Source organism: Trachemys scripta, chromosome 2, assembly GCF_013100865.1.
Source record: "Trachemys scripta elegans isolate TJP31775 chromosome 2, CAS_Tse_1.0, whole genome shotgun sequence".
Taxonomy (NCBI): Eukaryota; Metazoa; Chordata; order Testudines; family Emydidae; genus Trachemys; species Trachemys scripta.
Window position 1 is genome coordinate 2,530,549 of NC_048299.1, and position 24,512 is coordinate 2,555,060.

Below are 24,512 nucleotides of genomic sequence, written 5' to 3' on the forward strand. Positions count from 1 at the left end.
GGGGCGTGGGCCGAGCTGGGGCGGCGGTGGGGGCTGTGGGTCAGGAGCGAGGGGCGTGGGCCGACCTGGACCGGCGGGGGACGCTTGGCAGGCTGCACTGTGGCTGATTCTAGCCCTGTCAGCGAGGGGCCCAGGGGGGAGCAGGGCCTGCGTGCAGGGCGCCCCCTCTGTCCCCCGGCGTTACCTGCGGAAGAGCGACTTGCTGTTCTCCTGGAACTGCGCCAGCACCGCCGGCGGGTCGGGCCACTCCACGCTCTTGCCGTAGTCGGCCATGCTGCGCACCCCCTGGAAGCGGCGCACCAGCTCCAGCAGGTACGTCTTCACCTTGTGCCGCTTGTAGTGGCCCATGATGGTGTAGATGGCACGCAGGTACCGGCAGCGCCGCCGGGCCAGGGCCCCCCGCCACGCCTGGGACAGACACACAGACCCAGTCACACCTTTGCTGGCAAGGCCCCACCTGCCAGCCCCCAGGACCCCACACCCAGTGCCCTGCGGCCATCAGGAGCAAACCCCACAGCCAGCATTTGGAGCCACACAAACCATGGGGCCATCTCCAGCCCCACACCACGTTTCCTCTCTCTGCTGCAGGAGGACTCCAGAGCCCTTTACAAACCGGGCACACGGGGATCCCTCTACCCACCACCAAAGGGCAGCCACCTCTGGGGTGGGATGCAGCAGCTGTTTCGCGTGTGGCAATGCGGCACAGCCATTTAGGGCAGGAAGTGAAGGAGCTGTTGGCACTGGAGTGAAAGCACAGAGTTTTGAACCAAACCTTCTGGGAGATGTAGTCCGGACAGAGGCAGGGTCCATAAGGGAGGACAGGGGCCCGAGGACACTACGGTGGCCCAGGTGGACACAGGCTGGTGTTGATAAAAAACCAACGCTTTGACGTTTCCCAGTTGAAATGTTCTGGGATTTTTCATTGTACAAAAGTTTGGGGACAAACGCTGAGAAATGGGGATTTGGGGCGGGGCGGAAATTCCACAGCTTCTCCAGCGGCCACCCAGAGACACGTAGATTTTCTGGGGTGCCGGGGATGCCCGGCCAAGCCTCACTCCCTTCACCCCCGGGAACCGGGCAGTGCTACAGATGCTGGCACTCGGGCCCTGAGGACTCCGGCGCCGGCGCTCCCCATCAGCCCGTCACCTGGGCTGCTTCTGATGTGACTAAGCAGGTCCCCAGCCAGACGCTTCGTCGGCTGTCGGGAAATCTGTTAACGGTGCCACGTCTATAGATAGTAAAGGGGTCGGGGGCTGGCCCCTGCGGAGCAGCAGCACCACGGCAGTCAAGGAGGTTGGGGGCTTGGAGCGGGGCAAGCACGGTCAGGGGACTGGACCCTCGGGGCAAAGCGAGCACCTGGGGCCCAACCTCGGCGCTGCGTCCCTTTCGTCTGACCTCGCCTGCCGGCAACCCGGCTCCATTAGGTTCCTTCCGGATCACAGGCAGTGCCTGCCCTTCCCTGCCCTCCCCATGTGCCTGTGTCCTGACTCCTTCCCAGTGGTTCAGCGCCCGATGGGTGGCTGGGATCAGAACACCCCGGTGCCCTGCTCGCTCTCCCACGGGCCGAGAGGCTGCTGCTAATCCGCTCTGACAGCACAGCAGCCGATGGACCCTGGCGTCCTCCTGACCCAGCTCGGGAGTGGGGAGGGGCCAGTCCCAGGCGCCAGGCGAAGCCATTGCCAGAGCTGGGTCTGTGGCACCGGGACATGGGAGGGATCAGACCGCAGCTCACCCCACCCACATGGCAAAGCCCCCGCGGGGCAGCTCTGGGGACGGACAACCCCTGGCTCCCGAGCACACGCGGCCCAACCTGGAGGGTGGGGCTCAGGTCACGGACACGCCTCCACTGGACTGAGACCTGGCAGACTCGGCTCACAGAGGCCACCAAGCAGGCAGGTGGAGACACCACCACCCTGGGACCTGTTCTCCGGCTGATGCTGCCACAGCGTGGGTGCTGTGAATGGCCGTAATACTTGGTCCTTCTCTAGCATTGTCCGTGCGAGGATCTCAAAGCCTTGCACAGGCAGGGACAAACAGTCGCTCGCATGGGAGCCCCACGCAGAGAGCACGGCATTTATCCTCGCCATGCCCCCGCTGAGTCAGGAAGGGTCATCGGCCCATTTCATAGCTGGGAAACTGAGGCAGGGAGTGGGGGAGTATCCTGCCTGCCGTCACACAGCAAGTCAGCAGCATAGCCAGGCATAGAACCCAGGAGTCCTGGCTCCCAGCCCCCCTGCTCTAACCCCTAGCCCCCACTTCCCTCTCAGAGCCAGGGATAGAACCCAGGAGTCCTGGCTCCCAGCTCCCCCTGCTCTAACCTCTAGCCCCCACTTCCCTCCCAGAGCTGGGGATAGAACCCAGGAGTCCTGGCTCCCAGCTCCCCCTGCTCTAATCTCTAGCCCCCACTCCCTCACACACACACAGAGGGGATCACGTCTCTTTGCCGGGGGGGACAGAGCAGCTCAGCAACACCCCCCGGTGTCCCCTCACCTTCTGCAGCAGGAGCACGATGATGGGGATGAGCTGGGCCCGCTCCTGCTCCAGGCAGAAGAGGGTCTGGGGCCTGCGGATGAAGATCTTGGTGTGGCCATAGGCCACGTCGTCCTGGAAGCCGTGTTGGTCGATGAGGGCCCGCGTGGCCTCCTGGTCCGTGGGCATGAGGTGGTTGGGCCACGTGTATTCGCAAGTCATCTTATACCTGAGCATGGAGACAGCGGGGTCCTGAGCATGGAGAGCAGCTGGGCTGGCCTCCAGGAACGGGGCAGCTCTGACCCATAGTGGGGACTGATGTCAGGACAGAACGGGAAGGGGAGGTGCGGCAGGGGGCAGCAGAATCATAGAATATCAGGGTTGGAAGGGACCTCAGGAGGTATCTAGTCCAACCCCCTGCTCAAAGCAGGACCAATCCCCAACTAAATCATCCCAGCCAGGGCTTTGTCAAGCCTGACCTTAAAAACCTCTAAGGATGGAGATTCCACCACCTCCCTAGGGAACCCATTCCAGTGCTTCACCACCCTCCTAGGGAAATAGTGTTTCCTAATATCCAACCTAGACCTCCCCCATTGCAACTTGAGACCATTGCTCCTTGTTCTGTCATCTGCCACCACTGAGAACAGTCTAGATTCATCCTCTTTGGAACCCCCCTTCAGGTAGTTGAAAGCAGCTATCAAATCCCCCCTCCTTCTTCTTCTCCACACTAAACAATCCCAGTTCCCTCAGCCTCTCCTCATAAGTCATGTGCTCCAGCCTCCTAAGCATTTTTGTTGCCCTCCGCTGGACTCTTTCCAATTTTTCCACATCCTTCTTGTAGTGTGGGGACCAAAACTGGACACAGTACTCCAGATGAGGCCTCACCAATGCCGAATAGAGGGGAATGATCACGTCCCTCAATCTGCTGGCAATGCCCCTACTTATACAGCCCCAAATCAGGATGGGGTGGGGTAGCCAGGAGCCAATGTTGGCAGGATGGGGAGGTACAGCCGGGTCAGCGGGGGCGGGAAGGGGAGGCTCAGCAGGGGGCAGCAGGGAGCTATGGTGGTGGGACAGGTTGGCTGGGTCAGTGGAGGCAGGACAGGGCAGGTGGGCCAGCGGGAGCAGGACGCTGTGGGGCGGCTGGGCCAGCAGGAGCGGGACGTTGTGGGGCGGCTGGGCCAGCGGGAGCAGGACAGGGTGGGGGGGTTGGGCCAGCGGGAGCGGGACGGGGCAGGGCGGCAGGTACCTGAGCAGGAAGCGGTCGTAGGGCTGCCGGTAGGCGAAGCCGGCCCTGCGGACCCGCACGTTCTCCAGCAGGCCCAGGTACTCCACCTGGTGGCGGCAGCGCTCAGCGTCAAAGAGCAGCGGCGACTTCTGGTCATTGGGCTTGATGCAGCGCACGTAGTAGGGCTCCTGGGGGGAGAGGAGGGGATGTCACTGAAACCATGGGGGGCAGAGGGGCCCTCGAGCTGCTGCTGTGACCATCACTCTGGGGCAGCGGGTTGGGGGGGAGGCTCTGGAGAGGGGATGCCAGTGAAGGGGGTGTCGGGAGGAGCCCCCAGGATGGCTGGGCAGGGAGTAGGGGGAGTGGTGCCAGGCCACATCGTATATGGGGACCGGTGGGGAAGGAGGCCCAGGGCTGACGGGAGGAGAGAGGAGGGGTCATCTGCTCTGGGGATGAGCTCTGCCTCTCGAGGCCTCTGTCTCCAGAGACCAACCCAGGAGAAGTCTGGGAAAGGCAGGGCTGCCCTGGGGGGTCCCCCGGCTGCAGGGTGAGCTGGGGGGCGCTGACGGGGCTGGCCGCCCAGGGCCAGCCAAGGAGCAGGGCAGAGGGCTGCATTTGGGGCACGCCAGGCACTGGGAAGCGGAGGTGCAGGTGGAAGCCCAGCAGGACTGGGGCAGCAGCAGGGTGCGCTTGGGGTCTGGGCGTGTGCCTTGCCACCTCAGAGGAGAAACGTGCCCCTCCAAGGGAAGCGATGGGGTGAATGCAATGGCACTGCGGCTCCACAGAGAGCGCCCGGCCTGGGCTCTGCTGGCCACTCCGCCAAGCCCAGGGCCAATTGTGTGCCGCAGCACACACACTACCCAGCAGGGGGCGGTGATGCTCACACCCCCTACCCAGCCATATGTCTCTTCACAGGGGCAGGCGGCATCTACCTGGGGCGTTAAAAACGACTGGCCGAGGCTGATCGAAGGAGAATCCAAGAAGAAGATGGCAAAGCCAATCATCGGGCCACTGAGGCCTGGTGACCACAGACCCAGAGGGAGGGGGATTTCCCCACCTCTCCGCAGGGAAGCGGAGCACAGGCCCCGGCTGGAGAACAAGGCCTGGGAAAGTGTGAGCTGGGAGGTCTCGGGGATCTCACTGGGGAGCTGACCCTGGCGGGCAGACAGAGACACACAAAGCCGGGGCTCAGCACGGCCTGGCTCTGGGCTGACCAGACCTGCAGCTCTCTGGGCTAAGCTAAGGGCTCCTAGACTGCATGCCAGGAGACCGAGAAACCCGCCCGTTCTGCCAGCGCCGTGGGAATGGCACTGCCCACGCTTGGCGAGGTGTGTTAGCCCCTGCAGAGTGGGCAGGTCTCCCTCAGGTGTTCAGCTCGGCTAGACTCACTGAGCAGAGCTCATGGGGGGTCCAGACGCTCAGGCTCGAAGGGGCTGAGGGCACGTGGCCAACCCTGGAGGAAAAGCAAGACTCCCGGGGGCACGGCACACTGAACAGCTCCTCAGCGGGGGGTGTAGCCCCGACCCCGTGGATCCGGGCCACGGGGAATGACACAGCCCCTGCCCCACTCAGCTCCCCACGAGCACGGTACAGAACTCAATGAGGGGGAGGGGGCAACCAGAGGAAATCTATGAACCTGGCAGTGGGCAGCTGGGGGGCAGTGCCCGGGGAGCTGCAGGCAGTGCCTTGCCTGTGTTCCCCAACTGAATGGCAGCCCCCCACTCCCAACGCAGCCAGGTGGTGCCAAAAGAGATCCGGCAAGGGCAGGCGCCTGTGAGGGACAACACCCCCGTCCCGAGGGCAGTCGGGGCCATGGGAGAGCGTCTCCCCTGGCCTGGCAGGGAGGAGAGGGGCCAGCTGAGAGCATGGTGAGCTCCTGCATGCCCTGCCCACCCCACTGCTCCGGTCCTGCCCTGGATGTACAGTGCCAACCCGCTCCTAACACCCCGTGGGAGCTCCCTGGGCAGAGTGGTGGGGGCGGCGTCCAGGGGCAGGTTGTGCTGTATGCAGCTGGCGAGTGCATGTGTGTGTGTCACCACTGCCCTCTGCTGGACAGATCAGAACTGCTCAGCTGTGTGTCATAAGCCCCGCACTGCTGAAAGGGATTCTCCTGTAGCTCAGATGGTAGGGGATGTGTTTTGGGAGCAGAGGAGCCACTTCACAGCTGTCCCCATGGTGCTCTCATGGGTTACAGTGTGCAGCACAGTGCAACCTGTTACAATAGTGCTTCCTTCGGGGGGCTACGGTGAATGGGAGCAGCATTGCGGCCATGTGATGGGGACAGGCAGCTCCTCCACTCCAGCTGGGTTGATCCAGGAGACAGAATTACGGCTCTGAGCCTCGCAGCAGCTCACACTGGAGCTAAATTTGGCTGAGACATCAGCTTGCCAGTGACAGCATCAGCAGCAGGTGCCCAGGCAGAGCTAATGAGCAGCTAGAGGAGTGGGGAGTGAGAAACAGTCAATCCAGCAGCGCCCGGGGCTCGTGTTCTCCAGTGCCAGGCGCTGCCCAGGCCAGCTCTCCTCTAACACCTGTGCCACAAGCCTGAGCCGAGTCCCATCCCCACAGCCAAACAAGTGCTGGCTAGCTGGGGGTGTCTCTAGGCACGTGTGGGTCTGCTTTAGTGTGCGTACACGGACAGTGCGCGTCCCAGCGTGCATCAATCACACCAACACACCTCCATGGCTGTGGGTCTCTCGCTCTAAGTCTGCGTGGATCCGTGCATGTACGTCTGGGTGGCCACGTGTCTACATGTCCTTCTGACTGTGCACACATCTCTGCCTGCATGGCCGTGTCTGGCTGGGGGTGCAGCCAGGCGTGTGCCTCTGCCCATGCCTGTCTGGGTGGCTCCGTGCCAGAGCGGATCCACGTGCACGTCTGTCTGGGCCAGCGGCACACATCTGGGCTCCCTTCCCCCAACCCTCTCCTTGGCTCCCTCCCCCGCCTCTCACTACTTCTCTTCCTACCGAGGGCTAATTTTAGCTACTGCAGCTTCTGGGAACAGGTTCCCGATCAGAAACGGGAACAAATGCCAAATGATTCACGGGTATTATTCACTGCTGCCTGTTGCCAAGGCAGCTGGGGTCCCCGCGTGTCTCCGCTCAGCCAGACACATGCGCTCCCCTTTAAATCAGGTCTTTATCCTCGCGGCGAATTGAATGGAGCGTGTGCAGGCTGGGGCCGGGGCAGCGGGTCGGCGGAGGGCAGGACCAGGTCAGGGAGGGCTACGCAGGCTGGGGGATGCTGCTGTTTAGGGTCGGCTACACTGGCCAATCTGCTGCTTGGCTCTGGCTAGGAACCAGCAGGCAGCCTGTCAGGTCCATCTCAGGGGCCCTCAGCTGCTGAGCAAGTCAGGATTTGCACTCAGACCCAGCTGACCTGCAGGAATCAAACCGACAGGTGGCTACGCTCCAGGTGCTAACAGTGCCCTCTTAGGAGCCGGCCCTTTAAGAAGTCCAGGTGGAGCTACTCATCAGTTAGCCAATCAAATGAGCAGCGGGCCAATCCGGGGAGGGAGGGGAGCAGTCTCAGAGGGCAGAGGCAGGTAGAGGACCCAGTTCTTGGGGAGGGAGGCCCTCGTGCCACTCAAGAGCTCCCCCTCTGGCAGGAGCAAGCATGGCATGCTCCCAGACCTCGTCCATCAGGGCTATCCCACCGTCACATGGCGACAAGGGCAGAAGGGTGGGGGGAACCATCCAGCTGTCTCGCCCCTGCCCAACCACCACAGTGCCCAGCAAACCGAGCAAGCTCACAGGCTGCTGGGGAGTAGAGCGGCTGGGAGATGTAGGGCTGGGTGTCCTGCTGGCCAGCCATGCTGCCACCCATGGGGGGTGGCACCAAGAAGCTGGGCAGGGAGGGGGCCACGGGACGGCTCTGTGACTGGAGGGGTCAGTGCTGGAAGGGCGAGGAGCGGGGCCTCGGATGTGCACTAGGGGCAGCCCGGGCGTGTGGGGCTGGAAATGCCAGGAGGCCTGCCCCTCTCCTGGGATTTGGGCCCTTCAGGCACGGGGCGCTCTGGGAAGCGTCCAGTTGGCAGATGTGTTTGGAAGGAGAGGTGCAGGGGCACTGTTAGAGCATAACCCCAAATGCCAAGCCTGGATCCAGGTTCTGGCCCGACAGCCGGAACCTTCCCCTCGAACGGGCCGTTCAGAACTCCCTGCGATCCGGGAGAGGCCGGATCCTGAACCTCAGCCTGCCTGGGCTTGGCTCTGCCTGCTAAGGGACACAGAATCCAGCCTGGAACTGGAGGGAGGCCTTGGGCCCAGACCCATCTCGGGGTATCCCACCTTTGCCAATCTCCCATCCCTACATGCTGCCAATGGCCACCATGGGCCTATGCAAGCTCAGTGGCTGTGTAGGGCCAGCTCCACCCAGGGCCCTGCCTGACGGATGACACTGGCCCCAGGAGCACACGCCGAGCTCCCTGACTGCCCTGGGAAGGTCCTTCCGGGCTCCCAGTCCAGACACAGGGGAGGTGGGGTATCCTATTGTTCTGTCACACAGGGCACTGTGGGACCTCTGGCCAGCCCTGCTCACTGAAGCAGACGACCGAGGAGGAGCCGGGGTGGGGTTGGGGGTGGGGGAGCGTTACCTTGGAGGCCAGGTTCTCCACCAGCGCCACCATGGAGTTCTTGAAGAGGGTGGCGGCCGTCAGGGGGCGCTTGGTCACCTCGGTGATGCTGACCTCGCCCTCCGGCCACATGTCCCTCAGGACGGGGTCCGTGCTGGGGAGAGATCACCAAGGGGTGTGAGGGGCCGGGAAGCCGATGCTCAGGGACGGGGACGCCAGGGTGAGGGGAGAGCACAGGCCCCGTTCGTCCCAGCTGTCCAGGGAGTTACAGTAGGCTGGAGACTTTTGTGGAAGATCCACCTACACCACCTGGAAGCAGAGCTCTCCTCCCCTCCCCCGTATTCCCTCCAGCCTCCTGGGCCATTGCCTGGATGGGATCCCTGGTGCCGGGAGAGACACAGGGGGGGCAGGACCCTGAGACGGAAACGGGCCACAGGGCCCAGATCCCGACCCAAGGCTCCGCACATAGAGCCACGGCACGGGTTCATTTAAAGGAAGAGCGCCACCCGCTGGCGTAGACGAATGTGCAGCGCTGCCCAGGCGTTAGGAGGCTCCATAAGGCTGGTGTTGCCCTGTGCGAGGGAACCCAGCCAGGGGTTGGATCCTGTCCCAACTGCCCCCGGGCTGCTCCGGCTCCAGGAGCTCCCAGCCCGTTATCGCTCCCCTCTGCCCGCTGGGTTCAGTCAGGGGAAAAGGACCCAGAGCCCCTCCCGCTGGTCAAAGCCGGCCTGCTGCTTGCCAGTGGGCGGCCTGCGGGAGAGGCGTCGGGGCCCATCCTCACAGTTAGCCCCCTCGTTGGGAGCTCCGGCAGGGAGGCGGAGGGCTAACTGGCCTGGAGACCAAGCTCCCCGCTAGGTCATGGCCAACACACCCTGGTGGTGGCAGCTGCTTGCAACGTACCTGCTCTGTGGCTTGACAGGGGACGCAGGTGTCAGGGCAGCCAGCCTGAGCCCCATCTGCAGCACCAGACCCCCCCCCGATCCCACAGGATCTCTCTTGCTGCGGCTCTCGCCCCCTCCCCGGAGCGGAGGCCAGGCCCCACATGCCCGGCGAGGCTCAGCCCCATGGGCCTACAGCGGGCACCCGGAGCCCTCACCTGTTGTACATCAACCGCTTGAAATCTTGGAAGAGGGTGTCCTTGTTCTTGTCGATAAACCCCTCCACTGAGTACCTGCAATTCAGAGCAATGGGGGCCAGGTCACCTCCAACCCCAGCTGCTCCCCTGTGGGGAGGTGGGTGCTGTCCCTCCACTCGGACCCCTCAGCCCGGGATGGGCTGCAGCCGGGATTCTGCTAGGGCAGACACCGGGAGGGGAGCAAGGGGCTGGTGGTTATCCCACCCTGGGGGTTTTCCCACTAAAAATGATTGTGGCACCTTTAAGGCTTAAAGGGCCAGTGTCCTCACAGGCACAGTTTGAAAGGGTGGCACCTGGGTCACCTGATCGTGCAGGGCGCATCCGGTTTTGCATCCTGCCGCACTCAGTATCCTGAGCATGCCCCCATAACCCCCTTGGTCCACACTGCAGCCCCCCCACACCCTGGGGGATGGGGAAGAGGCTGCCCTCCCCCTAGAGAGGTGGCTGACTCGAGGTGCCCATGCCCCAGGAGAGGTCTGCAAAGAGTCAGAGAGGACCGTTCCCTCCCCACGACAGAGCGGGTTCCAGCCTCCCGGGGCCGTGTGTGAGCGATTGCCGACTGCCTTTGCCCGCATGGAGTCAGAGCACGGGGGAAGAGCCGGACAGGGCTGGAGAGAGGGGTGATGTGACTGACACCCCAAGGGGCTGAGGGATTCCCCCGAGACCCTCCTCTCCTTTACCCCCCAATGCAAACACGCACACACACACACAAAAACACACTCACACATGTACAAACACACACACACTCCTGCCAGATCCCCCCGACGTGCAGTCGCACACACACGTGTGCACATGCACAAATCCCTCAGGGAGACACACTCATGCCTACATGCACACCACCAACATGCAATCACACATACACATGTGCAAAAGCACAGCTCCCAAGGGCAGGGGGATAGCTCAGTTGTTTGAGCCTTGGCCTGCTAAACCCAGGGTTGTGAGTTCAATCCTTGAGGTGGCCACTTAGGGATCTGGGGCAGAATCAGTACTTGGTCCTGCTAGTGAAGGCAGGGGGCTGGACTTGATGATCTTTCAGGGTCTCTTCCAGTTCTATGAGATAGATATATATATATGGAAATATACCTAATTTTTTTTTTTTAGGGAGAGGCACTCACGCCCAGGTGCACACCCCAACATGCCATCGAACACTCGCACGTGCACAAGCACCCCCCACGGGGAGACGCACTCACGCCCAGGTGCACAGCCAGCGATGCCTGTTCCTGCCCAGCTGTGCATTCCCACCCCCAGGGAGCCAAGTGCACATGGCCCGGGTCCTGTGCTTGCGCTCCGGACCATGGCTGTGGGCTTGACTCCTCTGCCTGACTCCAGCTCCCCTGACACAGGGCCCAGGCCTCCCCCCTGCCCAGCTAACAACGAGCCTTGGAATCTCTGAGCAAGCAGCCCTGTGGAGGCGGCTCTCCTTGTGAATGGCAATGCAGCGTGCGAGGGGCCGTGGGGGCAGCCTCCCCCACGGGCCTGCGTCAGGAGGCTCCTACGCCCCAGCCGGTTCCTCGCACACTCGTCTCCCCTTCTAGGGACAGGCTCGGAGTTGGAGTCCGCCCGGGCACCCCTCCCCCCGAGAGATGCCTGGTCCAGGCTAGGAGGAGGCTGGTCGTGATGGCTCCTGGGATCAGCGGCAGGAGGCATTTGGGATCTGTCCAGAATTTCACAGGACAGTCCCTCGCCCGGCCAGCCTAGCTCTGGGCCCAGAGCCCAGCGCATCCTGGGGTGGGGAGGGGAGAGGCCCCCGGAGCAGCACGCCGGGCCAGAGACAAGACCAATATCACTGGGGCCTGGAGAAGTGCCGCACACGAGCTGGGGAAAGGGGCTGAGAACTGGCCGCAGAGCGGGGCGAGGGACAAGCGGCGGGGTCTGCTAGCGAGGGAAGGCCGCAAGCCTGCCAAGGGGGTCCCGTAGCTGCCGAGAGCCATGGAGAGAAAGAGCAGAACAGGTCAGCGCTTGCTGCCCGTGAGCCCGGCCAGGCTAGGGGGAAGTCTCCTGACGGGGCAGGGGGAGCCCCTGGCTTTGACTGGACGATACAGGCCAAGAGCTTGCCAAGGGGCTGGGGATCTGAGCTGTGCCTGGAGAGGCCTCAGAGGGGCCAGACCTGGCCTGGTTTCCAAGAGGGGTGAGCAGCCACCTGCCGAGAAACCAATCCCTTGGGCCCGTCTGCAGGTGGAAATCTGGCCAGCGTGCAGGGCACAATCCTGCCCCCCCCCCGTGCCCGGTTGGGGCCCCCCCTCGGCCTGCCCAGCTCAGTCTCCCACCCCTGCAAACTGGTACTAAGCCACCAGCCCCCCAGGTCAGCCTCTCTCCAGCCAGGGCCCCTATTGGACAGAGATGCCAAGCGGCAAGGTGGGACCCCGCTCCTTTGCCTGCTGGGCGTCACCCTGACTCTGGGGGGCAGGGGCAGGACTTACGTGACGTTCCCGGCGTAGTGCTTGATGCGGAAATCCCGGCCGAACTCCATGGATTTGTCGGTGGCGCAGAGCTGCGAACACACGGTGGGCTGAGCCGGGAGGGCACAGGCAGCCAGCGTCGGGTGCCCATGCATCAGGGGGGGTACCCACCACCCCTCTGGGCACCGCCGCAGACAGGCCAGTACCCCATACTCTGATACACCTGCCCTGCACCACCCCTTCCCCCATGCCCCAGCAATCCTCCCTCCCACCTGCACTCACACCCAGTGCCAGGCCAACGAACCGGGCAGCCCCCCGAGGTGCCAGCATACCCAGAATGCACCAGTGAGTGGCCCTCCAGCCCCCACTCAGGGGAGAGGAACCTCCCACCCCTCCAGCCAGAAGCACTAGGGCCTGTAGGGTGAGGGGGGGCACTGGCTTGGAGGGGTTAAGGTTACAGGGAGACTAAATTTGCCCCGCTCCTGCAGAATCCAAGGAGCTTCCTGAGACAGCCCCCCCACTCCCCCGGAAGGGCCTCTCCCTCCCAGCAGGACCCGGTCTCCCTCCCGCTCCTGAGCCCTTTGTCTTCCCCCCAACAGGCAGCCCAGCCCCCGCCCACCTAGCCAGTGGGGTTCAGCCCTGAGCCCGTCTGAGCCCGGGCCCTGAGGTGCCCACGGGGCGTTACCTTGCGGCTGGTGTAGTGGGGGTGCTTGCCCAGCTTGGTGTTCATGGACTCCAGGAACATGGCGTCCGTGACCTGGCCCCCGGTCAGGCAGGCCTCGTCCAGGATGGAGATGATGCCCTTGTGTGGCTGCTCCACCAGGTCCACGATGATCTGGTTGTTGAAGTATTCGATCTGCGAGGGGGGGAGGCAGAGGTTACTGGGCACGGCCCTGGGGGAGCTCTCGGGGTGACCCACACGCTGGGGGTTCACAGCCTGCCCTAGGGGCCCTCAGCGAACAACGGCACCCCTGAGCCGGGCGTGGGAGGAGCCTCATCAGGCCCCCCAGGAGACCATGTTGCTGGCTCAGAGCAGGGGAGTGGGGACGCAGGCGCCGCAGCAAGTGAGAGCTACGTGGGGCAGAGCTGATGGCCCAGCGCCCCTGGCAGGAGCGGCTCTCGCTGTCCTGCTCCTGGGGGTGCTGTCTGCCCCTGGCCCTGGGTGAGGGTCATGCAGATAGCGGGGAGGGGCCCTTCCGCACGGCCCTCTGGGCAGGGAACCCCCAATAGGGCGCAGTACCCCAACGCTGCCTTCTGGGCAGAGACCCCCCCACCCCAATGGGGAGCTGCCACGCCCACACTACCCTCTGGACAAGAACCCCTCCCCCTCCCCCATTGCACTGGGCACTGGCACCCCCATGCTGCCCTCTGGGTGGGGAACTCCCACCCCAATGGGGCGCTGTACCCCAACGCTGCCTTCTGGGCAGGGACCCCCCACCCCAATGGGACACTGTACCCCCACGCTGCCCTCTGGGTGGGGAACTCCCACCCCAATGGAGCACTGGCACCCCCATGCTCTCTTCTGGGCAGGGACCCCCCACCCCAATGGGACGCTGCCACCCCCACGCTGCCCCCAGGCCAGCCGCCCCCCATGGGGCTCTGGCACTCACGTGCTGCCACTCAATGCCTTCCCGCTGATACTCCTCCTGCTCCTGCCTCAGGATCAGCTCGATGAACAGCTGCTGCAGCTTCTCGTTACAGTAATTGATGCAAAACTGCTCGAAGCTGCAAACCAGCAAAGTGCACGAGTGTCATGGTCTGTACCCCTGCCTCCGGGGGCCTGGGGTCTCCCGCACTCCATGCCCCCTTCCCCAGCCCCCCACCTCGCACTCTGGAGAACACACTGATCCCGGGCCAGGGCTGGCTGGACGTGCTGGCTACCCCATGCCCAGAGCCAAGGAAGGATTCGGTTCACGGGGGCGGGACTGAAGGAGCCACTCCACGCTAACCCCCCGGGCAGGCGTGCTGCACCTGTCGAACAAAGCACTTTGCACGCTGTGATACGTGAAGAGTCACTGCAATGCAGCCGCCTCTGGGCTGGAATGCAGCAGCTGCTGCACGGCGCACAGGAACGCGTCACAGGAGTTCAGGGGAGCACTGAAGAAGCAACCACAGCAAATCAAAACGCGCAAGAAATGTCTGGCGGCCGAATCGCGACCCAGGCTGGAACCGGATCCGTGTGAACACCTCAGCTCTCACCAGTAGTGCCAGGGGCCCTGGGTGGGCAGCATCTCCGCTTTAGCCCCCTCCAGGAAGCACAGCAGCCCCCAGCTCCACAAGCACCTTCCGTCCAGAGTGACCCAGCCCCACATGGCCTTGCTTGCATGAGGGGAGCGGGGCCAAGCCTGTGATCAAGCTCTCAGTGCACCCGGCTCTCCCCTGAACCGGGCCTGGGAGCAGCAGGGAAATGGAACCACCATCCAGCCCGGCTGATTGTTCCCTTGGCCTGATCCCCTGCGACCAGCAACCTGCCCTCCTCGCTCTCCCTCTCCTCCACGCCCGGCTCCAAGGCCCTCTGGAGCTGCCGGATCTGGAAGGGCCGAGCTCCTATGCCCGCCCCCTCGTCCCTCTGCACATCAACAGAGCCACTGGACCTGGCAACCTGCCCTCCTCCCCCGGTCCAGGATCAAACCACAGCAAATCAGCCCTACGAGTGACCCCAGCCCCAGTGCATGCTGGTAGAGGAGGTGGTGGGTAGGGCTGGGTCCTGCTGGGCAGGCCTCCAGCCGGGCTGGCTGCATGGCCCGACGTGGCTGGCTGGGCTCTACCTGTTGCTTTCGAAGATCTCGAAGCCGTAGATGTCCAGCACGGCGATGACGGTGTTCTTGCCGTGGAGCCGGGCGTCGTAGTTCTTCACCTCAATGACGGTGTTGATGCGCCCCACAATCCAGCAGAACAGCCGCTCGTAGATGGCCTGGGGGTGGGGAAACGCCATGAAGCAGAAAGTTCCCCCCTGACAGCTAGTCCTAGGGGCTGGTAAGGGTGAAACTCCTTCCACCAGGTGTGGGGCACTGTACCTTTCAGGAGCGGCTGTGCTTAAGCCACGCCCTCTGGGGGCGGGGACAGGTAGTCAGCACTCGGACATGTGGGGGAGGCTGATGTGCAGGTTTCACTACTGCCCCCTGCTGGATGAAATGTCATGGCTGTGCAACTCTACTGCCATCTAGTGGCTGCTGTGGATATAAGCCTTAACCCTACTGCAGGACAGGGTGCACCTTAAGCTGTAGGGTTTTTGCAGCTGAAGGCTCTGGGTTTGATCCCCACTGCTGCCCCAAAGTGGTATAACCAGCCACGTCCACATGGCTGCAGCCATGGAGCTGTCTGGAGCGGCTGACCCCGGGAAGGGCTTTGAGCAGCTCCTGGCCTGTGTTTCTATCCACACTCTTCACCCCAGGCTCCCTGACATTGCAGCCCGGGTGCCTTGGACGGGGACGGATGTGGGGTACATCAGAACAGCCCCACTCCAGGCTGTGGGGCCGACAGCTGTCAGTTTAGTGACCTCATTTAACTCATCCCCATCAGTACGGGATGGCAAACTAGCCAGGGTGCCACAGGCCCAGCGCAGAGCGGCCAGAGATGCCCAGTCCCTTGTGGGCAGGGTGACAGTCACAGCACGGGGTGAAGCCTGCCCCACAGCTGCCTGGCCTGGAGAGAGAGAATCTGACACGTAGCTGGGGGCGAGCATGACTCCCGCGAGCTCCTGTGTACCAGCTGGGAGCCTGGCCCCGAGCAAGCAGTGACGGGGAAGGCAAGGGAGCAGCTAGGGCGCCCCCCACAGGAGCTGTAGGGCATCAGGGCGATTGGAAGGAGGACACTGGAGGTCACGGAGGGGCAGGGGGACTCGGCAGGCCCCGGTTCCCAGCTCCTCTACCCCTTTACCTTGGCGCAGGCGTCCCTGGCATAATTGGCTTCCTTGGCACTATGACCCTTCTCGATGACCTCCCCACCGCCCGTGGCCACCGCGCGGTACAGCAGGGTTCTCAGCAGGCTCTCCGGCTGGGTGGAGGTCAGCTCCCCCAGCTGGGAGACCAGCTCCCTGTTCTCTATCGCCACGGCATCTCCCTCGGTGACGAAGCTCACGTTGCCCTGGAAATCCATCGAGAGAGACACAATCAGCAGGGAGAGGGCACCAGCTTCCCCCTGCATGGGCCGGAGCTGGGGGAAGCCACCGGTGCCCCAGAGACACTGGGACATAGAATCATAAAACTGGAAGGGACCTCGAGAGGTCATCTAGTCCAGTCCCCTGGATTCATGGCAGAACTAAATATCTAGACCATCCCTGACAGGTGTTTGTCGAACCTCCCTGCTCTTAAAAATCTCCAATGATGGAGACTCCACGACTTCCCTAGGCAATTTTACCACCCTGATAGTTAGGAAGTTTTTCCTAATGTCCAACCTAAACCTCCCTTGCTGCAATTTAAGCCCATTGCTTCTTGTCCTGTCCTCAGAGGTTAAGAAGAACAATTCTTCTCCCTCCTCCTTGTAACAACCTTTTATGTACGTATCTGCCTTAAGCCTTGCGAACATTCCTCAGTGGGCACAGAAAACACACCGTGCGCAGGGAGGCTAATGCCCACCCCCCACATGAGGACACACTATGGACAGACGTCGGACAAACACGCACAGACCCGACGCCTAGAAACACAGGGCCCGATTCTCCGCTCCCTTGCGCCTCACGTCGTCGTCCACCCTGGGGGTTAAACACGAGGGTGTTTCACACCTATCGGCACAGGTGTGACTGGTGCCTGGGTGCCAGGCTCAGGGCCGACAGGGGCAGCCACAGGAGCGGACCCAGAGCGTAGTAGGGCAAGCAGGTGAAGAGCCTGCCCCGTGCCACGTCAGAGGTGGCACAAACTTCGCTCCTTGCTGCAAGTTGGCTCAATTTTCCTGCCCAGTGTCAGCCGGCACCAGCCTGCCCGGACGCAGTCACAGGCCAGAAAGGTCCGCGGGGCCACACGGAGTGGGTGCAGCCACCTAATGCTGCCCCCACTGACAGCAAAGGGAGTTGTCACCGGGGACAAGCAAGCATCCCATTCCCTCACGCATGGGGAAACCGACTGGGAGAGGGGCCGTGCCGTGCCCCTGCCCACACAGGAAGCCTATGGCAGGGCCGAGAATCAAATCTCACCCCCAGGACAGTCAGTCCTGTGCTTCAATCGCCAGACCAGGCCTCTGCCAATACACCAGGGCTGCCCACATGTTTCTTGATACCTTCCAGGACACAGAACGCGCTGGCACAGCCGGCCTGGCTCTACAGACTCAGTGAAGGCCCCATCGCCAGGACTTGGTCATATGCAAGGCCACATTTAAGGCAGGTCAGGTCACTGCACTGCCCGAGGCTAGGGTGGACAGGTGTCCAGTTTTCAACCAGACAGTCCAGTTGAAAAGGAGACCTGACAGTGTCCGGTCAGATCTACTGTCTGTGTGCAGTGAGGTTGGCAGCCGGGCCATGGGCGGGGCCCGTTCCAGAGCGCTGCTAAGTGCCCTCGGGAAGGCTAACCTCCTGCCAAGCACCCACAAGCTCTGCAGGACCCGGATCCAGACTCAATCCCAACCCACCCACCTCCTGGGGAAGAGTCACTGGCTTCCTGGGCCGTCAGGTGCTGGGCCTCGATCTGCTGCCTGGGGGGGTGGCTGGCCCGGGCGGGGTGGCTGGCCCGGCCATTCCCCCAGGGCGCCCGGAAGGGCCGGGGGAGCCCAGCTTAGCTTGATGAAGTGCGTTTCCCTTGAGCCCTCTGCCAACCAGTCTGACATGTGTTTGGCTGGGCAGGCTCCAGGGGGCAATGCTCTAGGAGGATCCCCTCCAGATTTCGGCCCACAACTTCAGCGCAACTTGAAGAAATTCCTCCCCCCCCGCAACGAACCTGGGCCAGGTGTGACACGGAACTAAGCACACGCTGGGCAGGGCTGTGGGAACCGAGCCCTAAAAATGGGTTCGCGTACCCCAAACTGACCCCGCCCCCATCTCTGCCACGGGCCTAACCAGAACCCCACCCCAAACTGACCCTGCCCCCTTCTGTGCCATGGGCTTACTCAAGTTCCGATCCGGGGGACCCTGTGCCCAGCCCCGGGCGACACTCCTGCCGGGCCATCCTGGTCGGTCACACCCCTCCCTGCAGAGTGGCTGGGCTGGCCCCTTGGACCCGGAACACAGCCGGAGCTGAGAGCCCTGTGCTGGCTGGGCTGGGCTGGGCACAGGGGAAGGGATGTATCCGCCGGCCAGGCCATCGCTTACCAGGTGTAAAATAGTAGCCAGGATCTTGTAGACTGAGTTGATCTCCTCCGGGCTGAAGCCGATCACCTTCATGGCGTCTGCCACGGCCTTGAAGTTGGACTGATCACTGGTCAGCAGCTGGGAGATCGGAGGGTGGAGGGGGGAAGAGCAGATGAGAGATGAGTGGTTCCCAGCCTGGGGGAAGGTGCCAGCTGCATGGCTGGAGTTCATGCAGGGCATCCTGCCCCCACAGCCCCTCCCAGGGTGCCTGCCCCTGCCCCGGAGAGACCATCTCTACCGGCAAGGGGATCGCTCAGGCGCTTTGGCCCACTCAGTCCTTGCTAGCAGCTAGTGCCCATGGGGGCAGTGCCCCTGGATCCACTTAGGACTGGGCTGAGAGCCAGCAAACTCATTTCACACAGGAGCCTGGCATGGTCCCCCCTTGCGTGGAACCTGGACTCACGTTGTTGCTGGCGCCCTCGCTGGTGAAGCGGTAGGCTGCAGGGTCTCTGCAGAGATGGAGGGAGGCCAGCTGAGCGTCCGAGGCCCCGAGAAGCAGCTGAGGGGGAGAGACAGGGATGAGACCCCCTCGTACCCGGGGCATGCGGGGATAGCGAGGACCTGGGCCATGCCTGGGGCTCTGGTTGGCCTCTGAAGCACGGGAGCTCACCCAGCACACCCAGGCGGGTGGGTGTTCCCAGGGAGCTGAGATCCAGCGAAAGGACGGGGTGGTCAGGGTAGCGAGGTGTTGGCTGGCGAGGAGGAGAGCTGGACCGTGGTGCCGAAGGTGGGAGGAACCTGGCCTAGCAGTAGGGTGACCAGATGTCCCAATTTTATAGGGACAGTCCCGATATTTGGGGCTTTTTCTTATATAGGCACCTATTACCCCACACCCCGTCCCGATTTTTCACACTTGCTGTCTGGTCACCCTACCTAGCAGCCTCAGCTCTGCCCTCCCAGCCCGACCTGGGGGGAGAGGGGGCAGGAGAGACAGGAATGGCTGGGCCCCATCCTTGGGGCGGCTGGTTAACATGCTGCCTACTGGGCCGGGGCTGAGCGAGAGCCAAAGGAGGTGGGCGGCTGCAGCGTGCCAGAGATCGCGTGGCTCCGCAAGGTGACGGCGCCCACTTCCCCGGCTGTTCTGAGTCACCGGCCTGCGGTTACCCACCCGGGGCCTGGCTCGCTATAAATAAGGGAGGTGCAGCAGCAGCGGAAGTCTCCAGGGCATCGCCGGCAAGTCCCGGCGCCCAGCACAGCCCCGTTCTGCACCGAGGCCTCTGCAGCGCCAGATTCCCTGGGCGAGCGGGATCCTCCTCTGCCCCCAGCCGGGCAGCACCCGGGGGTCTGAGCGCATAGGACTGGGGCCGACCTGGTGGCGCAGCTGCCTGGCCACAACCGGCAGGAAACCCACGGGATGTGCCCCTGTGGCTGGTGGGGTGGGGGCCCATGAACCGTCCCCACTTCCCCCTTGTTCCCCCTCCCTCTCTTTACGGCGGCTGGCTGGGCTGCTGCCACCCCTTAAAGGTGCCAATGAACTCAAGGCATGCTGGCTCTGCCTGGCACCACCCCCAGCCAATCCCTGCTGCCTTGGCACCAGTGGCACAGCAGGGCAACTCTGCCAGGGCAGCCTGACGTTCCTGCAGCTTGTCCTGGGGCGGGAAGCCTGGAGGCCCTGGCTGAAGCCGGACTGGCAGCGGGCCCCACTAGAGACACCTGGCTGGGTTCTGGCAGCATTTCCCTCTGCTACTGATGGGCGCACGTCCCATCTGTCAGTCGTCTTTATTTAATCACCTCCTTATCCCTGCCCCTTCCCCTAAGGAGCCAAACCCTGCAGCCTCCCGGGGATCCCCCCGCACCCCGGACTGCACCAGGATTCCCCCCGGCTCACCTGGTAGAAGGAGTGGAAGTTCCTCTCGCCCGGCTGCTGGTGGAGGATGCGAGACTGCAAGGGAAAACCCAGAGGAAGTCAGTGCCTGGGGAGGCCGCTGTGACGTTATTGATATACTCTGGGACCATATAGATCATTGTTGCAACCAAGGTCCTGTNTGAGTTGGCACTCTCAGTTGGGTTCCGCCAGAACCGCATTGTCACAGCCGCGTCTCGCAGCCCCAGGCCGGTCCTTGCCGCGCCCCATCACTGCGGGTCCCGTGCTGGCACATCCAGCTCGGCCCCGGTCGCTAAGGAGTCACCGCCGGCTGCCAGATTTGCTCCAAGCAGAGACAACGGGCTGGTGAGACCAGCAGGGCCGGCTCCGGGCACCAGCCGAGCAAGCTGGTGCTTCGGGCGGCAGATTGTTCGAGGCGGCATTCTGTCCAATCCTAGGGCGACACGGCCGCTTTTTTGTTGTTGTTGTTCCGCTCCGGCCGCCCTGTAGGGAGCGGTGGCGCGGAGAACCAGAGCGCCCTGCAGGGCAGTCCTCTTCCTTCCCTCCGGGCCGACCGGAGCGGAGTCCTCGCGGCAGGAGGCGGCACAGCGGGAGGGGCCGCATGGCAGCGCCCCTGGTGTAGCCCTGGCCGCCTCCTTCTCTCTCTCTCCCGCCCGCTCCCTCCCCTGCAGCCAGTCCCCCTGAACGCGCGCTCCGGCCGCGCCACAGGTTTTTTTTTTGCTTTGCCGTTCTGGCCGCCCCGTTTTTTTTTTGCTTGGAGCGGCCAAAAAGCCAGAGCCGGCCCTGGAGACCAGAGAAATCCCCTCGTCTTAAAGGACACACCGGTCCCGGGTAAAGGAAAGTCCACACCCAGAACAGGCTGCCGGAACAGGGCCGACTCCTCCCTGTGCCTTATTTTGCTGCAGGATGAAACCAGCCCTTCGAGGTTCATGCAGCAATGTAGCAGTGTCCTGGCCTTCTGGGTGGGAGGCCTCGCCGCGGTCCTGGCCACCGAGGACCGTTCAAGAGCCGGTTCTCTTTTCAAGAGAGCAGAGGCGTTAACTCCAGTGTCCTGGCTAAATGCCGGTGAGTCGCTACAGCCTGTCCGCCTCAACTCCCCCTGCAGTGTGGATCCAACAGCCATCTTCCCTTCCTGCCCTAAGCTAGTAAACAGCTGCTGCGTTGCCCCCCAGAGGTGGCTGCATCCCAGTGAGGGGTGAGGCCATTTCTGTGTGTGCAGTGCTTTGGGATGAAAGGCATCTTGGGAATGTCAGAGACTAAGGGCAGGCCTGGGAGGTAGTGGACCAGAACGGAGCCTGTCACCGAGAGGGGCGGAAGAACCAAACAGGAGACGTGCGAGACAGCTCCGGTAGAGTCACCGGAAGGGCTTGTTGCCATTCGGGGTGCACGGGGTCTAGGATACGTCACACTCGGGGAGCGCTGTCCTGGGGGGATCTCAAAGCACTTGACAAAGGCAGGTCAGTGTCCTTCTCTCCAGCGGGGGAAGTGAGGCCCAGACATGATAGGGTTCCACAGCACGCCAGGGCCTGTCTCCTGATCCCCAGCCCACACCACTAGACGACACTATCTCTAGCGTGAGCCCCCCTAGCAGGGTCACATGACCTCCAGGCCACTGGATGCTTATGAGGTGATGGCCACTGGGCTGTCTCCCAGCCCAGCAAGGATTGGTACCATGCCTGGATGCAAGGTCCAAAGGCCACTCACCCGACCACAGCAGGCTGCAGGCCCCAGACGCTTCTCCCCTGCCATCTCTTCCCCTGCTCTGGGGCCAGCCTCCTTCCGGCACCCCCTCCATCTGAGATCTCTCAGCCCTTCCGCTGAAACGTCAGAGCCCTTCCCAGCCGGGTCTGATTACCGAACAGGGCTGCCTGGCCCTGACTGTCCCAACCCTTATCCACACCCCCACCCCCAGACAGACCCCTGGGACTCCCACGCCCCATCCAACCACTCCCCACCCCCTGACAGCCCCCCCCAGAACTCCCAACCCATCTAAACCCCTCTGCTCCCTGTCCCCTGACTGCTCCGATCCCTCTCCCCACTCCTGCCCCCTGACAGCCCCCCCCCCCCCAGAACTCCCAAACACCCCCTCGCTCCTTGTCCCCTGACTGCCCCCTCCTGGGACCCCTGCTCCTAACTGCCCTCCAGAACCCCACCCCCTACCGAAGCCTCCCTGTGCCTTGTCCCCTAACTGCCCCCTCCTGAGACCCCCCCCACCTGTACTCTGACTGCCCAAAACCTTACACCCCCAACCCCCAGACAGCCCCCCCCGAACTCCTGACCCATCCAACCCTCCCCCTGCTCCCTGTCTCTTGACTACCCCCCCCCAGAACCTTCCTGCCGCTTCTCTGAACCCCGGCCCCCTTACTGTGCTGCAGAGCAGCGCGCTCGGCAGTGGGGGAGGGGAGCAGGGTCGGAGCTCCAGACTGCCGGAGGCCGAGGCGAACGGCCCGGGGATCTGTGAATGCAGGGGGGCGGGGGGCGGAGGGAGGGAGAGGAGGGGACTGGTCTCAAGTTGCAGGGGAGAGGAGGGGAAGTGGAGGAGGGCTCTGGCTGCCGGAGCCCCTGCGAGTGGCACCATCCGGCCGGCTGCCCTGTAAGCCCCGCACGCTCTGCATGGGGGGCGGGGGAAGTCCGGACATTGACAAATTCCCCCCCGGATGCTATTTTTAACTGAAAAAAGCCGGACATGTCTGGGGGAATCCGGACGAATGGTAACCCTAGTTGAAGCTAGGCACATTCAGATTGGGAAGAAGGTGTCAGTTTTGGACGGTGAGAGTAATTAGCCATTGGAACAATCTACCAAAGGCCAAGATGGAGCCACCATCACCGACAATCTTTCAATCAAGACTGGAGATCTTTCTAAACCAGGGGTCGGCAGCCTTTCAGAAGTGGTGCACCGAGTCTTCCTTTATTCACTCTAATTTAAGGTTTCGTGCGCCAGTGATACATTTTAACGTTTTTAGAAGGTCTCTTTCTATAAGTCTATAATTTAGAACTAAACTCTTGTTGTATGTAAAGTAAATAAGATTTTTAAAATGTTTAAGAAGCTTCATTTAAAATTACATTAAAATGCAGAGCCCCCTGGACTGGTGGCCAGGACCCGGGCAGTGTGAGTGCCACTGAAAATCAGCTCGCGTGCCGTCTTCGGCACGGCCAGGTGAATTACGGCAAAGCCCTAGCTTTCTACTGCCTCCCAGGCCTGCCCTTAGTCTCTGGCATCCCCAGGATGCCTTTCATCCTCTCGGCTTCTTCCACCCAGACCCTGCGGCCCGCCCTGCACGCGAACCACCTAGATGCTGTGCCACAAGGGTGCTGCTCCGAGCACTGGGCCCATGGTGCCCACCTCCATCCTCTTCACCCACCAGTGCATGTTACCCGCCCCCCCGCTTCCCTTCCCCCCTGCCACTGCCCCTCCCTGCTCGGGCAGCCCCGGAGGGGGCCCAGGGCCGTACCTTCTCCAGGAGGTAGTTATTGATGTGGCCGCCGGTGGGGTCCCCTTTGAAGTCGAAGTCGATGTCCATGTATTTGCCGAAGCGGCTGGAGTTGTCATTGCGGTTCGTCTTGGCGTTGCCGAAGGCCTCCAGGACGCAGTTGGACTTGAGCAGCACGTTCTTCACCCTGGGCCGGGCGGGAAGCAATGAAGGGAACATCACGGGGGGGGTCAGGCTGCATTACCCCCGGAATCGGGATTGGCGCCTCCATGGGCTTGCCACAGACGAGCCCCCCGTCCTGTTTGCACCCAGGGACGATCCGCAGCACTTGCCACCTACTCAGGGTAGCGGCAGCTGTTCACAGGGAGGAAGGGACTTGACCAAGGTCACCCGACAGGTCATGGGCAGAGCTGGGACCAGAGACCAGGTCTCCTGAGTCCCAGCCCAGTGCACTGGCCAGTGCTGCTGTGACCTCTCACCTCTCCACCTCTTCCCTCTGGCTGGGGTTAGTGATGGCCGCTATGTACTGCATGATGTATTTACTGGCTTCCGTCTTCCCAGCACCACTCTCCCCTGCAAGACAGACAGACAGGATGGGAAGAGGACAGCAGGACGGGCGAGGCTGTGCTGCCCTCGGTTAACGCCCACCGCCCCGGCACACACCCGGGAGGTCAGAAGCCACTCGTCAGCTCCCAGGAACCACGTTAGGGGGTGGGTTTTGCGACCCTGGCGGCTGGTGAGCTCAGGGCTGGAGCACGGAGCCTTTGGTGCCAGCGCAGCCTGCAGGAGGACAAGCCTCCACCAGCCGTCCCTTGTGCCCAGCCCTGGCCTGGCAGGGCCCCGTCAGCTGGGTGGGGGCAGCTGAGGCTCCGTGGCCTGTTCCCATGCAGATTTGCTGGTGATGGGCTGTCAGTATTGTGGCCATTAGGAACTGCCCTGAGGCTGCTGAACTCAGCTCGCGGATGGCAGGGCATGGCCAACCTGGGCCATATTTGAACGGCTGAGCTCGCAGGGAAAGTGTGCCCCCCAGCTGAGCAGACGGGGTGGGGGAGCAAAGTGACGCCTGGGGGAGGAGGGTGGGCAATGCCAGAGCCCTGCCATCACTGCACTGCTGGCTTCCAAGGTGCCCTGTGGGCAAGGGGGAGTGGGTGCAGCGCTGCCAGCCTGAGGGGATGTTTGTT

General features: G+C 62.9%; 1 protein-coding gene across 1 annotated transcript in view; it reads right to left on the reverse strand.

Moving 5' to 3' along the window:
- LOC117871908 (unconventional myosin-Ig-like) overlaps window positions 1-24,512 on the reverse strand; it is a 66,595-nt gene that overhangs the window by 33,574 nt on the left and 8,509 nt on the right. The window contains exons 3-17 of the mRNA XM_034759731.1: window positions 23,811-23,904; window positions 23,353-23,518; window positions 19,904-19,957; window positions 18,479-18,574; window positions 18,037-18,153; window positions 15,681-15,887; window positions 14,570-14,715; window positions 13,412-13,526; window positions 12,487-12,657; window positions 11,823-11,893; window positions 9,364-9,438; window positions 8,289-8,421; window positions 3,719-3,885; window positions 2,491-2,698; window positions 185-408 (exon numbers count right to left, since the gene is read on the reverse strand). Of these exons, the coding sequence (XP_034615622.1) occupies window positions 185-408; window positions 2,491-2,698; window positions 3,719-3,885; window positions 8,289-8,421; window positions 9,364-9,438; window positions 11,823-11,893; window positions 12,487-12,657; window positions 13,412-13,526; window positions 14,570-14,715; window positions 15,681-15,887; window positions 18,037-18,153; window positions 18,479-18,574; window positions 19,904-19,957; window positions 23,353-23,518; window positions 23,811-23,904 (2,044 nt within the window). The remainder of the gene's footprint in view (window positions 1-184; window positions 409-2,490; window positions 2,699-3,718; window positions 3,886-8,288; window positions 8,422-9,363; window positions 9,439-11,822; window positions 11,894-12,486; window positions 12,658-13,411; window positions 13,527-14,569; window positions 14,716-15,680; window positions 15,888-18,036; window positions 18,154-18,478; window positions 18,575-19,903; window positions 19,958-23,352; window positions 23,519-23,810; window positions 23,905-24,512) is intronic.